The 15,795-nt window shown below is 49.9% G+C and overlaps 1 protein-coding gene across 6 annotated transcripts in view; it reads left to right on the forward strand.

Annotated features, from left to right (window-relative positions):
• Positions 1-15,795, forward strand: part of TEP1 (telomerase associated protein 1) — an 82,461-nt gene that overhangs the window by 60,676 nt on the left and 5,990 nt on the right. For 3 of the 6 annotated variants that reach the window (XM_084806119.1, XM_084806118.1, XM_084806117.1), the window contains 10 exons: positions 4,725-4,888; positions 5,487-5,603; positions 6,824-6,931; positions 7,964-8,090; positions 9,302-9,369; positions 9,784-9,910; positions 11,485-11,612; positions 13,017-13,135; positions 14,160-14,309; positions 14,429-14,549. In XM_084806119.1, the coding sequence (XP_084662245.1) occupies positions 4,725-4,888; positions 5,487-5,603; positions 6,824-6,931; positions 7,964-8,090; positions 9,302-9,369; positions 9,784-9,910; positions 11,485-11,612; positions 13,017-13,135; positions 14,160-14,309; positions 14,429-14,549 (1,229 nt within the window). Of the gene's footprint in view, positions 1-4,724; positions 4,889-5,486; positions 5,604-6,823; positions 6,932-7,142; positions 7,276-7,963; positions 8,091-9,301; positions 9,370-9,783; positions 9,911-11,484; positions 11,613-13,016; positions 13,136-14,159; positions 14,310-14,428; positions 14,550-15,795 lie in introns of those variants that run through there. The other 3 variants (XM_084806121.1, XM_084806116.1, XM_084806120.1) reach the window with 2 other exon arrangements.

The raw sequence follows: 15,795 nt of genomic DNA on the forward strand, positions 1-15,795 counted from the left end.
TTCCTTTTTTAAAAGCTCCCACCCATCTTGGACTCCTTTTCTTGTTAGCGTCGCTTGCCATGGGACCTTACTGATCATTGTTCTGAGTTTATTAAAATCAGCTTTCCTAATATCCAGGGTACGCGTTTGACTACACTCGGCTTTTGCTTCCCTTAGAACCAAGAACTCAAGTATAACATGGTCACTTTCCCCCAGAGTTCCTGTAATTGCTACTTTGTCCACTAAGTCATCTCTGTTAGTTAGGATCAAGTCAATGATAGCCAATCATCTAGTTCCTTCCTCTACTTTCTGTAGGAGGAAGTTATCTGCCACACAAGTCAGGAATTTCCTGGAGAGGCCATGTTTTGCAGAATTTGTCTCCCAACAAATATCGGGGAAACTGAAGTCCCCCATTACTACTACATCATGCTTCCTTAAAACATTGGCTATTTGCTTTTCAAAAGTTTCATCCTCGTCTTCTCCTTGATTGGGTGGCCAGTAGTAGACTCCGACCACCAGGTTCCTTTTATTCTTTGCTCCATTTATTTTGATCCAGATGCTCTCGATGGGGCTACCAAGCTCCTCCTCCTGTATTTCTGTGCAGAGATATGTATTTTTCACATATAGTGCAACCCCACCTCCCTTTCTGTTCCTCCTGTTCTTTTTGAACAAGTTAAATCCTTCAATTGCTGTATTCCAGTCATGAGAGTCATCCCACCAAGTCTCAGTTACAACTATCAAGTCATGATTTCCCTATTGTATTAAGAGTTCAAGTTCGTTCAGTTTGTTTCCCATACTCTGGGCATTAGTATATAGACATCGAAGACCATGTGCGTCATAGTCTGGCTTTCTTCCTACATGTGTCTGAAGACTGTTATCGGGCACTATTAGAGCTGTTCTCTCCATTGCGGTGCATGAGCCTTCATCCATTGTTACCCCCAACTTTACATCTCCCTTCCCTGTAGGATTCAGTTTAAAGCCCTCCTGATGAAGTTCTTCATGCTGTGGCCAAACACATTCTTCCCATCCTTTGTGAGGTGCAACCCGTCCCTTGCCAACAGCCCATCTTCCAGGAAGTATAGCCCGTGGTCCCAGAATCCAAATCTCTCGTGCCGGCACCACCTTCATAGCCAGTCATTCACCCGGAGTATTTTTCTTTCCTTTTCTATCCCTCTTCTAACTACTGGAAGGATGGATGAGAAAACTATCTGGGCCCCAAAGTTCTTGAGTTTCCTTCCCAAAGCTTCAAAGTCTGACATGATTTCTTCGTAGCTCTGCTTGGCAGTATCATTTGTTCCCACTTGGATGAGAAGAAAGGGATACTTGTCAGTGGGCTTTATGAGTGCAGGCAACCTTTCAGTCACGTCTCTAATTCGTCCTCCCGGGAGACAACATACCTGGCGAGTCCACAGGTCTTTGCAACATACTTGGGTTTCGATCCCACGCAGCAAGGAGTCTCCCACTACTCCTCCTCTTCTTGTTGTAGGCCTGGGTTTCATTGCCTCTGCTTGACTGACCTTCAGCCTCTTGCTCACTCTCATGCAGGTTCCCCTGTAATTCTTCCTCTGCAGGCTGTCCTCCAGTCTCATCCTCAAGTACCTGGAATCGGTTCCACAGCTCCACTGTTTCCACTGGTGCAGAGTGGCATCTAGGTCTTCTCCTAACTGTCACCCTTTTCCAAGGAGTATCCTCTACTCCATTTTTCTTCTCCTCAGCATTTCCCACTTCTGCCTCAGCTTGCTGTTGATCTTCAAGCTTCTGGTCTTTACTTTGCTGCTGTTGTCCCACTGTTCTGTTCAAGAACTCTTCGTGTTCTCTTATTCCCTGGAGGGTTGACAGTCGCTGCTCCAGTCCACTTACTTTTTCTTCCAGCAGCGTGATCAACTTGCACTTGTTGCAGGCGTAGGCCATGTTGTTCTCAGGCAAGAAAACAAACATTGCACACACCTTGCAGGTCACCACCACTGGAGAGTCTTGTCCTTCCATAGCCTCTTTTCCTTTTTGGTGTCTAGCTTTGTGATTGTTCTAGACTAGCCTATGCCTGGTCCTCTACTCACTAGAGGTTAAAAGCAGAGTACCACTGGTGTGGAAGTGTGTGTTACAAGAAAATTAATTTAAAAAAATGTTAGGAACCTCCCCCTTGACCTCCCCTGCCGAACTCCCCTGGGCAACTCCTGTTTGCTCCCCCTGTGCACCCGCTCTGGTTGCTCTCTCTCTGGGAGCTTGCTTGCTTCTGTAGACCCTGGACCAGCTGGAGCAGCTTCCTCTGCTGTGCTCTGCTCAGCTGGGAGGTGGGAAACAGACTGAAGCTTCCTGCCCACACAGCTGCTGGGAGTACTCAGGCCACCCCTGCCCCAATTCAGTTGGAGCTCTCAGGAGTACCTGGTGAGCTCACAGCCACTCAGAAGAATAAAGGACAGGCCCCTGGGCTTCCTGCAGCCCACTTACCTCTTTGCCTCTGTCTCCTTTGTCTCTTCTACCACCTGGTGAGCTCACAGCCACTCAGAAGGATAAAGGACAGCCCCCTGGGCATCCTGCAGCCCACTTACCTCTTTGCCTCTGTCTCCTTTGTCTCTTCTACCACTGCAACTCCACTGGCCAACTCCTGTTTGCTCCCCCTGTTCGCATGCTCTGGTTGCTCACTCTCTGGGAGCTTGCTTGCTTCTGTAGCCCCTGGACCAGCTGGAGCAGCTTCCTCTGCTCTGCTCTGCTCAGCTGGGAGGCGGAAAACAGACTGAAAATAAAATTTTATTCAGAAAATAAAACCCATAATCAAATAAAAACAGTAAAGGTGCAATCCTATGCATGTTTAGACAGAAAAAAGTCCTACACCTCCCAGCATTCCCCAGCATTCCCCAGCAAAACATGGCTGGCTGGGGCATGCTGGGAGTTGTAGGACTTTTTCCTGTCTAAACATACATAGGATTGCACCCTAAAACATTAAAAACAACCTTAAGAAGCCATAATGACCATAACAACAATTTAAAAAGCAAAGTTAAAGAGATGTGACCCCCTTCCAGAGCACAGAGAGAGTGGGGACCAGTCACAACTCCGTCGGGAGTGTGTTCCAGAGTTTGGCAGCAACACAGGAGAAAGCCCTTTCCCACGTGCCTGACAAGCTGGCCTCTGTAAGCTGGGGGTGTCTTTGAAAGGGCCTCTCCTTCTTAATAACTGAGCAGGTTCATACTGAGACAGGCAGCCTCATAGACAGCCAGGCCCTAACCCATTTAAAGCATTGAATTGAGCCTGGAAAACAATTTCCAAGCATTTGCCAGTTGGCAACCCATCAGCCACTCATCCTAACCTGCCCAACCCTACTGCCACTTATCCCTTCACAGGGTTGCTTCAAATTATCCCTTCAAATTCGGGAACTGCTTGAGTTGACACTTCCTCCAAAACCCAGGCCTGATGGATGCCTCGAGGGCCTACCTAGCTTCCTTCTCCTCCTTGCCAGAGTAGGCCTAGTGTCAGCTTTGTAGCTACGGCAAGGGTGGCCCAGTGACTGGGTGATGAAGAATGTGATGCGTGTGCCAAACCATCAGGGCCTTGCCATGGCGTGTGGGACCAAAGCAGGCAGACCTAGAAGGACGTTTTGCTACCCTTGGCTGCATTGCTAAGGGTGTTCATGGCAAAGGGGAAAAGAGTGTCAGGGTTGGATCGGAGCCCAGAGAGCCCCAAAGCAGTTCTGATTCTGAGTAAGTAGTTCTGATTCTGAGTAAGAGGTAGAAAGAGGTAGAAACCGCGGGAGAGGAACCTGCGCGCTGTTCAGAGGAGCAGCCGGGGGGAGGGCCCCTCCCGGTACAAATTCCTGAGAGTGATAGTGACCCTGGCAGGGGGAGGGAGGAGCAACAGCAGTTTCTGGATGCTAGGCGCCAGCGCACCCTGAAGCACGAGATGGCGGGCGCTGAGCGGAGGCACTTAGCCTGCTTGGTGCGACGGCAGCAGCAGCGCCCTGATGCCCCAAGGGAAAGGGGTGGACTCTCTCCTCCCAGCTCATAAGCACAAAGGTTTCCCATGTTCCCCTCCAAACGGAGATCAACTGATTCCTAAGGTTAGAACTCCGGAGTAGGCAGCTCTCTTAAGTCTCACTCATAGGATCAAGCAATTAGCATCTGTAAGCGTCATTAGATTGAATGGGAATAAAGCCTTGGAAAAGACCCCTATTGTGTGCGTGTTGATTCTGGCTACCTGAGGATATCAGAAGGCAGCAGGGGCGACCTCTTTGACAAAGAGCTGCAGTCGCCCGCCAGCCTTGTTCCTGGCTGTGGTGGACCTGCTCAGTCCTAATTGTGAGCCAGGATTCACCAGCCTGCAGCCCTGGCATCTCTTCACAAGAAGAGGCCTCAGTCTTGGAATACATGCAGAAATGTGTGTGTGGGGGGGGGTGCCTCTGGGTGCACACCATATGCCTTTGCATTGCTATGGAGTCCCTTTTCTTGGACCTGCTACATATTTAGGATAAAGATGTGATGTTTCTAATGTAGAATTCGGGGTTTGTGGGGTGGGGAGAGAAGAGTGAGGTGGGAGCTTCCACTCTCACTTGAACCTCAGTACCTTAAAAATACTATCCAGGTAGTTGCTGGTCAGAAGTGTGTTGAGAAAAGCTATAGGCAGGATGGCATGAAGCCTCAGTCTCCCATAAAAATGTCGCTTTAGTGCATATGCTGTGTTTGTCTGCATTCTTGAGTTCTTCAGACTTTTCCACTTCCCAGTATATTTTTTTTTCCTCCTCTTTTTCTTTCCAGAGGATTTCACAGTACGGCTGTGGCTTTTGGAGACCTTGCGACAAGGCCCTGCTATGGACGCCAGTGTCTCGCCACTCGTGCTGCTCCGGGGTCACACTGCTGGGGTGACCTGCTGTGCCTTCAGCCTCGATGGCTGCTGCCTCGCCACTGGAGGCAAAGACCGGGTAAGGATGTAAGGTGGCCTGAGCCTGAGAGTAGTCGTGGGCCTTGCAGTATCCGATGATGGAGGAGGAGCAGTCTTGGAAGATGGCTTTCCCGCTACAACCACTCTCCGCCCTGCAGTGCGCAGCTGCAAGGATGTTGGCATGTGTGGCTCTTGGTATGCGCTTCTGTCGTGCAGAGCAGCTGTTGGGCTCAACAGCCCTAATCGATGCCTGGGCGAGAGGCGTGTGTGCCAGATAAGATGCCCCAGAATCCATTGCAACATGCAGAGGTTTCTTGGCAGATCAGACGATGTGGGCATTTGATTGATTGATTGATTGATTGTATTTCTCTGCTGTCTTTCTGAAGCCAACCAAGATGGTTTACAAAAAGTTTGGAAAATTGAAAACCATCATAACAAAAAAGTAAAACAATAAAAAACGACTTTAAAAACTGTAACATCAATTTAAAATGCGAAGTTAAAAAGATGCGTGTTGACCTTTCCTGAATGCGGGAAGAAAGTATTTTGAAAATGACTGTCCAAGGAAGTCTTGTACCCCAACCAATGGCAGGGGGCAGTTTCTTTTCTTCTTTTAAAGGTGTGTTTGCTCCCTTTCTCAGGCCTTGTTTGTCTGGGACGTCAGGGACCCATCCCAGAAAACTCCCTCCCTCTGGTGTTCCCTGCCTTTCTGCCACAAGGACTGGATCTCCAGTTGTGCCTGGGCTGGCCCCATGGTGGTGAGTTTGGATGACTGCATGGAGTGTGTGGGCTTTCGAAGGAGCAGGGAAAGGGACCGAGCTAGCTTCCCCTGCTGCACAAAAAGGATAGGACCCCTCCCTTCCCCGCCCACGTTTTCTTTATTTGAAGTATTTTTATGCCGCTCCTCAGCCAAGAAGGCTTCCAGGGTGGCTTACGTATAATAGATTAAACAAGACAGTCCCTGCGTGTAGGCTTACAATCTACAAAAGGCATGACAGAAAAGGGAAAAGGGATGGGGAGGGAAAAGGGAAAAAATGAACTAGTCTTTCAGCAGGGCCGGTGGAATCGGCCTGGTGGAATAGCTGCTTGTCGTAATAGTTGAGGGAGGAGGTCACCGTGCCTGCAGTGCTGTCCATCCTGGACAAAGAGTGGGAAAAAGCCAGCGTGTGGCTGAAGATGGCCAGTGGTAGGGTGGACCCAGCTGACTCGAGTAGGCAAGTCCGTAGACGGTGGCTACTGGGTGATGAGATTTTTGCCCAGGGCCAGATCCAGGTTTGAGGGGGCCCTGATCAGAGAGCCACCTGGTGGGGCTCCCTCCTAAACAGGTGGGACCTGGTGGGCTTACTTGGCAGGAGTGGGGGGGCAGCAGCCCTCCAGCCAGCACCGTGGGGGATGGGGGCTGCTGGGAGTTGTCACTGAGATTTCCCACAATGCCTTGGAGAGATGCCATGCTGGGGGCATTGTGGGATACTAAAATGGCGGCTAGATCCGGCAGCTCAAGGCTCTCAGCCAGAATTTTTTTTAAAAATGAGGGCTCCAGAGCAGGCATCAGCGGCAGGCTCCACCAGGATGTTGGGCCCTATTAGCTGCCCAAGGATGCCAGGTGATGGTGCCTGGTTTTTCGTGCCCTGATGACGAATTGCTCTGCTGAGTGTGTGCAGGACTCCAAACCCTCTAGTCTTCCAAAGGGGGAAAACCAAAGTGGCTGGGAGTGCAACCTATTGCAGCTTTCTGAAGCTAGCGGCCTCTGGTGCAGCCTTTCTCTACCTGGTGCCCTCCAGAGGTGCTGGGCTGCAAGTCCCATCATCCCCAGCCAGCGTGCTGGCTGGGGATGATGGGACTTGCAGCCCAGCACCTCTGTTGGGTGCCGATTTGGGGAAGGCTGCCCTGGCATTTCAAAGGAATGGAGAAGCCACCCACACGATCCTTCCCTCACCACTTCTCATTTCCTCCTCCTTCCCCATTGTTCCCCAAACAGCTGTCCGGATCCAACGATGCCACCGTTTCCCTCTGGGACCCCAAAACTGGTCAGCGCCTACAGGAATTCCTGGGCCATCAAAGCCCAGTCTGCGGTGTCATGAGTGAGGTAAGGGGACAAGCAGATGGCGGATTCTTTCTGGAGAGCGCCAGTGTTTCCTTTCCTACATTGGCCCCAGGCCAATGTAGGAAACGAAAGCACAGATTTTGGGGAAATGCCAGAGGATTGGCTTATTATTATTATTATTATTATTATTATTATTATTATTATTATTATTATTATTATTGCATTTATATCCCGCCTTTATTCCTCTTGCAAGGAACCCAAGGCAGCTTACATTATCCTCCTCCTCTCCATTTTATCCTCACAACAACAACCCTGTGAGGTAGGTTGGGCTGAGAGTGTGTGACTGGCCCAAAGTCACCCAGTGAGCTTCCATGGCTGAGTGGGGACTAGAACCCGGATCTCCCAGCTCCCAGTCCAACACTCTTGCCACTACACCATACTGGTGGCCTCTCTAAAGCAAGGGCATTCGGAAGGGGTGGGGAGCCATGGAGAACTCCTTTCTGAGCCTGCGTGTGAGAGCCTTACGTTTCCGAAATAGCATCAGACAGGCAAAGTTGACATGATATGAAAAAGACACCTTGGCATTTATGGTTTTTTCCCATGCAAATAGCATTCTGTGCTGCTGGAGGCAGGGGCAGATCGTTTGCAGGATTGTTCCAGCTGTAGAGAGAGGATTTAACCCCTTCTTCCCCTGCCGCAGCTTTGAGGAAGACCCCTCATTTGAAACTGCTTTTTGCATTGGGAGGGTGCCAAGAATTACGAGTCCATCATAGCGGATGCGACTTGCAGTGAGATAATGTGCAGGTTAAATGCAAAGATTAATTTAACGCAGCATCTAGTTTGGCCCTGTCTTGTGAATCGCAAAACTGTGGCTGATTCCTCCCAGATTCAGACTAGTCTTGACTTTTAATTTACTAGCCGTCCACCCCCAGTCTCTCTCTCCTGGCCTGCCTTCATTCCCCTTTGACACTTCCAGGCCTTAACCCAAATTCACACCGCCCTTGTTATGTTCCCCTTTGCCCGCATGCCCCGGTTCATCCTTCTGACCTCTCTTCTTTCTGGCTCACGTGGCAGAAGGAGTATGTGATCTCCATGGGCAGAGATGGGATGCTGGTGATGTGGGACCTACAGGGAATGGAGAGAACCCGGTTCTTGGCTCACCCTGGTCAGGCCAACTACTGTGCAGGCTACAGAGACCCACGTAAGATACTTCCTTTAAAACATGGCAACTTCTGGGAAAATCTGGGAGAGGGGAACGAGTGATGAAATTCCTGTCTGCATTATTTGACCCTGTGATGCAAATGCATCCCAAAGTATCCAGGTGTGTATTTTATATATGCATTTATTTTAGATATTCCCAAGTCTGAGCAGTAGTACTGAAGGTTTTTTGCTTGGTGATGAGCAAAGGTGTGCAAGCAGCTCTTCAAAAACCTTAGACCTGCTGTTTTAGCAGACATTAATTTTAACATGTAAACATTCTGAAGGTCTGACACAAGGCTCTGGGTTGCTCAGTTTGGGCTTTCTGATGGTTAGCTGAATTACCTTGCAGAGGAGGTGAGAGCTGTCTTGCAAGGTGCTTTGCTGTTCTGTTCTGTTTCAACCAGCGATCCCTGTGGCAGTGAGAGCCTAACATTGTTGGCTACTATGAGGTCTGGTTTTCAGCAAGGACCCTTAAGGCAAGTCAGGTTCAGAGGATTTCAACCAAGTAGAAGTCATGTTTCCAAGGAAGTCAGGAAACAGAGCAGCACCACGGAGAGCTCTGTGTGATGCGGAGTCTAGAAGCCAGACAAACTTGCCTATATGTTGTTCCAACAAGCAGCAGGTTGTGAATGAGCCTTAGGTATGGTTTTGGCTCCCTTTAGGCTGGTTAGCCCTGCTGCCGTACTAACGGAAGCCTCCTCTCTTAAAGGGGCCTGGCCTTTCAGCAGCCCCCAACTGTGATGACATGGAAATTACATCTGCTTGGTGGTATTGTGCTGGTTGGAGTCCTCAGAGTCTGAGGATGGCAGTGTAACCTCCCTAGGGGGTTGGTCTCTGGACCCTTCTTGAAAAAAGAAGTCCTAAGGAGGTGGAAACCTCGTAATTCCCTTCCGTAGCTGAGCCCTCCCCCTGTTCTGTTAACTTAGGAGCCTGGTCCTCTGAGGATGAGGAGTCGGGGTCCTGGACCATGACATTTCCTTGGCTCTAGCAAAGTTGGCTCTTGGGAAGTTTTGTCTTTTTTAGTTGCCATTTAATCAGGAAGCTTTTGGAAAATATAGAAATAACCAGAATTAAAGCCAAGATCTTCATGAGTGTGGGAGGTATCACCGTTTAAATGGGGGTGGTGGTGGCTGATAGCATTATATCCTCTGTCCCTACTTCTGAGTAAGTGCTCCATTGATTACAAAGTCTCCTTCGTTTTCCTTTGGGCAGGGGAAAAAGAATTCATGTTGGCGGCATGCGGCTGTGACGGCACAGTGAAACTTTGGAAGCCCTTGATGGTAAGGCATGGGACAGTAAGACAGATTTGACACTCCAAATGGAATGCCTCTAAAATGCACAGTCGGGTTTCTCCATAACGACATAATAAATATCGTAATGATAAATAAATTTATCATTACCTATGGGGCTTTATTCCTCCCTGGTCACATGGAGTGATCACGGTGTTGGCCAGACTGAACACGATTGTGTTAACAGCCTTTCAACCAGCTGCTGGACAGGAGTGTTGCTAAGTCAGGGCTCAGGCGGCCCTGGCTCAGATCTATTCCCCCCCTCCCCAAGAATCACCCTGCAACATTCCTGCTGCTGGGTTTTCTCCATTCTGGATTTGGCATACAGAAATGTCGATGCAACACTGTTCTACGCATGTGCGCGCACACGCTCTTGTTACCCTTTTCTGTTTGTTTTTTCTACAGATGCGGCAACCCCAGGCCCTTCCTGGACACTGTGGGGCTGTCCGTGGGGCTGCTGCTTCCCCCGGATCTTTTCTTACAATATCCGAAGACAACACAGTCCGAGTGTGGTCTGTTCCCAAGGAGGAAGGTTAGTGGTCAGCTCACTGACAAGCCCCGGGCCCTTCCTGCGCTTGTGGGTTGAACCAAAAAATGGGGCTGGGGCGGGGGGAGGGGGGGATGAACGGGGACCCTGCTGTGGCGAGTCTTCCACTGAATCCTGTGGCCCTGCTTGTTTGTTTGAATAATCTGGAGCAGGGATGCAGAACCCCCAGCCCGTGAGCCAATTCCAGCCCAAATCTGGCCCAGTTGGGGGTCCCCATACGGCCCTCCAGGGTTTCTCAGATGGCCACACCCCTTCTCCTTGACCCACCCCCTTTCTTTCAACCACTGATTGGTGGTTTCTCAGTTTTTGCGCAATTTCCCCCCTATTCTAAAAGGTTGAAATGCCTCCCCCCCAAGGCTTCATTACTGGGAGAAAGACCTTTAAGCTACACCAAGATAGTGGTTTTCCTTTTTCTGTTTTGGCCCTGTCCCCTTTGCTTTCAGCTCTGCCCACCGCTGGAATGCAGCCTCCTGAGGGCTTCTCCAAAATGGAATTCGGTCCTTGGGCTGAAAAGGGTTCAATACCTCTAATCTGGAGGCATTTGAAGTATTTATTGGTGGATGGCTGAATTTCATTCTGTTGTAGCATCGTAAGAGTGCTTCTGGAGGATTGATTTGTGTAAACCAACTTTCCCCAGTGTGGTGCTCTATAGATGTTTTGGACTACAACTCCTCTCGGGCCCAGCCAGAATGGCCAACGGTCATGGGTGATGGGGGTTGTACTCCATAATGTCTGGAGGGCGCCAGGTTGGGGAAGGCTGGTGTAAAATACCCCATACAGCCATTTTCCCCAACTTTTCTATTTTCTCTTACCCCCACCCCCGCACAAACATTGCCAGGCCATAAAAGTGGGAGGGAACCAGACTCTGAGAGGTCACTGATTGATATGACTGTGTACAAGGCTCAGTCACTGTTTCCTCAGAACTAAGAGTTTGTCGACTCTCGGGAGTGTTACCTGCCTTTGGTGTTTTGGCCTTGGGTTTCATAATTGGGTATTTGATTTATTTATTATGTATTTGCAACATTTGTATAACGTTCCATATCTAAACAAATTCCAGAGCGGTGAACAACAAGAGATAAAATGAACAAAAAGATAAAAAGAATGAAACATGATATTAAGAGTATTTTTAAAAAACAGAGTGCCAATAAAACTGAGGCTGGTTAACCAAGGAAGACTTCCTGGAAAACAGCTGTTTTCAGAAGGCTCCGAAAACAACCCACTGTTGGCGCCTGCCTGACCTCCAGAGGCAGGGAGTTCCATAGGACGGGAGCCACCACTCTGAAGGGTCTTCTCCGGGTGGACTCCAGTCAGGCCATAGGTCAATTCATGTTCGAATGAATAAACCAGGTGCCTTTTGAGCCTGGGGCTCTTAAGACAAAAAGAATACCCATGCACCCCAACGCATTAGGTTTCACCCCCTGAGCCAGGAAAACCCAGGCCCCATGCTTTCCCCCGTCCTACCCCTGACTCCGCCCACACAGTGGGAATTTTTCAGAATCGCACATTGGCTGCCCTGCTCGCAGTTTGCTCGCTGAGCTGCTTCTCCCCTTGTTCCCCAGCAGGTGGTGCAGAAGACCCTCCTCACAACGGTGCTGTCACAGCTTTGGCGTGGTCCTCTGATGGGAAGCTAGTTATATCTGGTGGGGAACACGGAGACCTCGTTGCCTGGAACGAAGCCAGGGCAAAGGTAGCCAAGTGCATACGCTGCTGGCGGTGGTGGTAGTGTAGATGCTCCCCATAATGCAGGGGTGGGGAACCGGTGGCCCTCCAGATGTTGCGAAACTGAGAGGGAAAGCGCTATGTGCAAAGAACACCAGGAAGGAAAAAATACACCACTGAGCAGGGTCTATAATAATTGTTGGTTCGTTGTGCAAATCTCTAAAATGCTCTGTGGGTGTTGTGGACTACAACTCCCATCATCAGGAGCAGTGGCCCAAGGATCCCCATCCCTGCCCTACGTTATTAATGGCGGAAAGCGCGCTTGGAGGGCGGGCCACCACCTACTGGTCGGAATTGGGACTGCAAACTGAGAAGAGCGATTTGTCATCAGATAAACAGTTTGCATACAAAATGCTATAAAATCCACAGCTTAAATACGTATATAATACAATATGACAAAGAAATAGTTGCAACAGAAAAAGAAAAGAGTAAAATAGGGCGTCGTTGTAACCAATGAGAAGCCAGGGAAAGCTTGCATCAACAAGGCAGTTTTCAGGAGGTGTTTGAAACTTGCCACATTTTCTGCTTCCTGAACCATATGGGGCTGGACACCGCTATTGGAAAGGGCCAGTTTCAAGGTGTTATGTGGTAGCATTGTGTTAGTGGCACAGCGGCCCTCAAGGCCACCTCTGAAGATGATGCAGGTCGACTGGGTGTATATAGGGGAAGGCGGTCTGCTATGTATCCTGGCCCCGAGTCATTTAGCCCTTGAACTTGCTAACCAGTCAAAAGGCACTATGTAGCTATGGTGCGGCCACGCTTGGAATACTGTGTACAGTTCTGATCACCACACCTAAAAAAAGGATCTGGTAATATTGGAAAACGTGGAGAGAAGGATACCGATCAAGAGGCTGAGCTGCTCCCCTATGAGGAAAGGTGACAACATTTGGGACTGTTCAGCTTGGAAAAAGGGTAAGGGGACACCTGGTAGAGGTGTACAAAATTATGCAGCATTTGGAGAAAGTGGCTAGAAGTCCTCCCTCTCCCATAATACTGAAGCTGAACAGTGGGAGATTCAGGACAGGTAAATGAAGGACTTCTCCTGGCGCATTATTGAATGATTGACGTCACTACTGTAAGACAGCAGCCAACTTGGATGGCTGTAAGTGGGAATTACACATTGATGGAGGATAAGTTTATCAATGGCTACTAGCCTGATGGCTGCATACTACCTTCAGTATCAGAGGCAGTATGCCCATGTGTACCAGTTGCTGGGGAACATCAGCAGGTGTGTGTGTGTGTGTGTGTGTGCTGTTGTGGTCATGTCCGACTTGTGAGCTTCCCACAGGCAGCTTGGTAGGCCACTGTGTAAACAGAATGCTGGGCTAGATGGACTTCGGTCTGATCCATCAGGGCTTTTCTTACGTTTCAGGTTGGCCACTGCAGCATCATTGCCTTGGCCTTTACTTCTCCAGACACAATCCTTGTTGCATCTGATGGGATCAGCCTGTGGGACATTAACCGCACCAAGTACCTTGACGGAGTGACTAGGTAAGGTCTGGCAAGCCAACCCACGAGTCCTTGCAGTGCCCTGGTCCTGGGACTCTCCTCCCTTCCCCTCAGGGCTTAAAACTTAGCACTGCCATCTTTCAATCTGCTCAGCGTGAATTAAAGCTCCTTCTCAGGAGAAGCCGTAATAAAAGGAGAGAGCTCCTCTGAGCTTTTGCAGAGTCCCTTTTTGCCACTGAGCAAAGGTTGATTCATGGTAGGTTCAAGACAGACCGAAAAAGTCATTCTTCATACAATGAATAACTTGGGCCAGGGGTGTTGAACCTCAGGACCACGGGCCAAAACTGGCCTGCCTGGGGTCCCACAGAAAGCCCCGACCCTTCCCCCGCCTGTTGATTATTTGGTGGTTTCCCAGCTTTTGCACAAAAGGTTGAGTGCCTCACTTAAGGCTTAGGTGCTGGCCGTAAGAGCTTTAAGATGCTCGTATTTTGGGCCTCCACCCACCACTGGAATGTCTCTCCCCGCCCCTCCCCGGAGCTTCTCCAAAATTGGATGCAGCCCTTGTGCTGAAAGAGGTTCGATACCTCTGGCTTGTGGGGTTCACTGCTGCAAGATGTGACGGCCACTGGCTTAAGCTAAGGCTGTAAAAGAGGATTGGAGAAAATTCATGGGAGAAGAGGAGAGGTCTGCTGACGGCTCTGATTAGCTTACGGTAGCAGATGAATCCTGCATGTCTGTAGGCAGGACACTTCCAAGTACCTGATGTGGGGTGCAAAAGGCCGGGAAAGGCCGTTCCCATGGCTGGCTGGCTTGAATCTCCGCAAGGCATCTGGATGGATGTGTTCAGAAATGGGATGTTTGACTAGCTAGCTCTGTGGTCTGATCTAGCCAGGTGAGCCCGCTGGCCAATTGACTTGAGGGGGACAGCTTCCAGGCCTGTTTTTAATCACTGGCCTCCACCGCTCTGCTTCGTGCTGCTTGTTCAAAGTCCTGTTCTCCCTGCTTCGCTGCCACAGCACATCTCTGGTGCTCAGTTTTTCTTGTCCCCCCGCCCCCCATGGCTTAGTATGACGCACAGGAAACTGCTTCGCCGCGCAGAGAAGGCTTCGGTGGTCTGTGTGGGGATGCCCAGGCCGTCCGGCCCTCTGGTCCTAGGGATGGCCGATGGACGCTTGCTGGTGCTGCAGCCGGGAGCCAAGAGTTTCCAGGAGAACCAGTGAGTAGAAGAGTGGCCTGCCGGGGGAGGGGAGGGCCCCCCGTGAACGGTGGCGATGGTGACAATGAGGGAGTCGCCTTCCTCCACGGCTCCATCTGATCTTGGTCTCCCTTCCCCAGGCAGATAGAGGGAGCCTGGGATCACAAGGTCCATGTCAGCTTTGACATATCTGTGTCTGAGGAGGAAGAAGGCGTCTTTCACATCTGGGACTCCATGGACAGGCCTAACTTGTTCAAGATGGTGAGTGACACTTGCAGGGCCAGGAGACCCTAATTTTTTGAGGTCAGTGGGCGCTTGTGGAATTTTGAGTGTCGTGGATGTGCTCACAAAATGGCTGCCGTTGTGGGGTGGGGGGGCTTGCCCATTCATTAAATAGCTGCCATGGCAGGGGGGCAAGGCTGGTCACAATACATTCCAAGGCAAACTGATGAGGCTAAAAAAAAGCAATGCGCACAGGAACCTAAGTATAAAGCCAAGCTCCAAAACGCAAAGCCCTTCTTTTCAACCCCAATAAAGGTGGTCCTGGAGGGCCGCCCTTTAGCATGCCAGCTTCCCAGTAAAAACAAGCACAAAATAATGTTTAAAACCTTGAGAAATAAAATAAAAATCAACAGGGGCAGGGAGCCTGGTGACAGCAAGAGATGTCCATGGGCACATTGGAGACCCCAGAACTCAGGCCATTCCCAAGACAGAATCCCAGCAGGCTTCAGTAAACTGCGTGAGCGCTGGACTCACCAGGCTGCTTCTCCCTACAGAGCCTCCACTTTCAAACTCCAGCCAGCTCGCTCATTCCACACCTAACCCCAGGTACAGCTGATTTCCAGGAAATCTTCTGTGCCTCTCAGCAGTAGATTCCACAGTTAAGTTGCCACCATGGCCTGGCGCCTTGCTGTTCCTGAAAAGCAGGGGGTGGTGAATGTGGGGCCCTCCAGATATTGCTGGACTGCAGCTTTCATCAGCCCTAGCCAGCCTAGGCAATGGCAAGGGAGGATGGGAATTGCAGCCCAACATCTGGAGGGCCACACGTTCTCCCGTCCCGACTGTAAAGGGATGGTCTTGATCTGAACAGCTCAGTGCACTGAGGTGGGGATGGTCGTCCTCCACCATGGACTATTTATTTATTAAATTGATTCCCCACCTTTATGTCAAAAAAGAAAAGGGCGCTCAAGGGAGCTAACAATAAAATTCCAATAAAAACAGAAATGCAGTTAAGTGTGCAATCCTGCACATGTTCAGACAGAAAAAAAACCTGCCACTCCAAGCATGCCCCATCCAGCTGCTGTGGCTGGAGCATGCTGGGAGTTTGGGGCCTTTCTTCTGTCTAAACATGCCCTAAAACATAAAAACTGGTTTAAAATGCAATTAAAGCACACCGATATAAAGGAATAACACCCAACCAGTTAGAACCTCCTTCAACGGCCACCCAGCTTAAATGGTAAAGGCTCATCTGGATAAAAACAACTTTGCCTGCTGGGCAAGAGAGGAA

This window comes from Heloderma suspectum, chromosome 6 (assembly GCF_057233095.1).
Source record: "Heloderma suspectum isolate Gila_16-S chromosome 6, 16-S_ref, whole genome shotgun sequence".
Lineage (NCBI taxonomy): Eukaryota > Metazoa > Chordata > Lepidosauria > Squamata > Helodermatidae > Heloderma > Heloderma suspectum.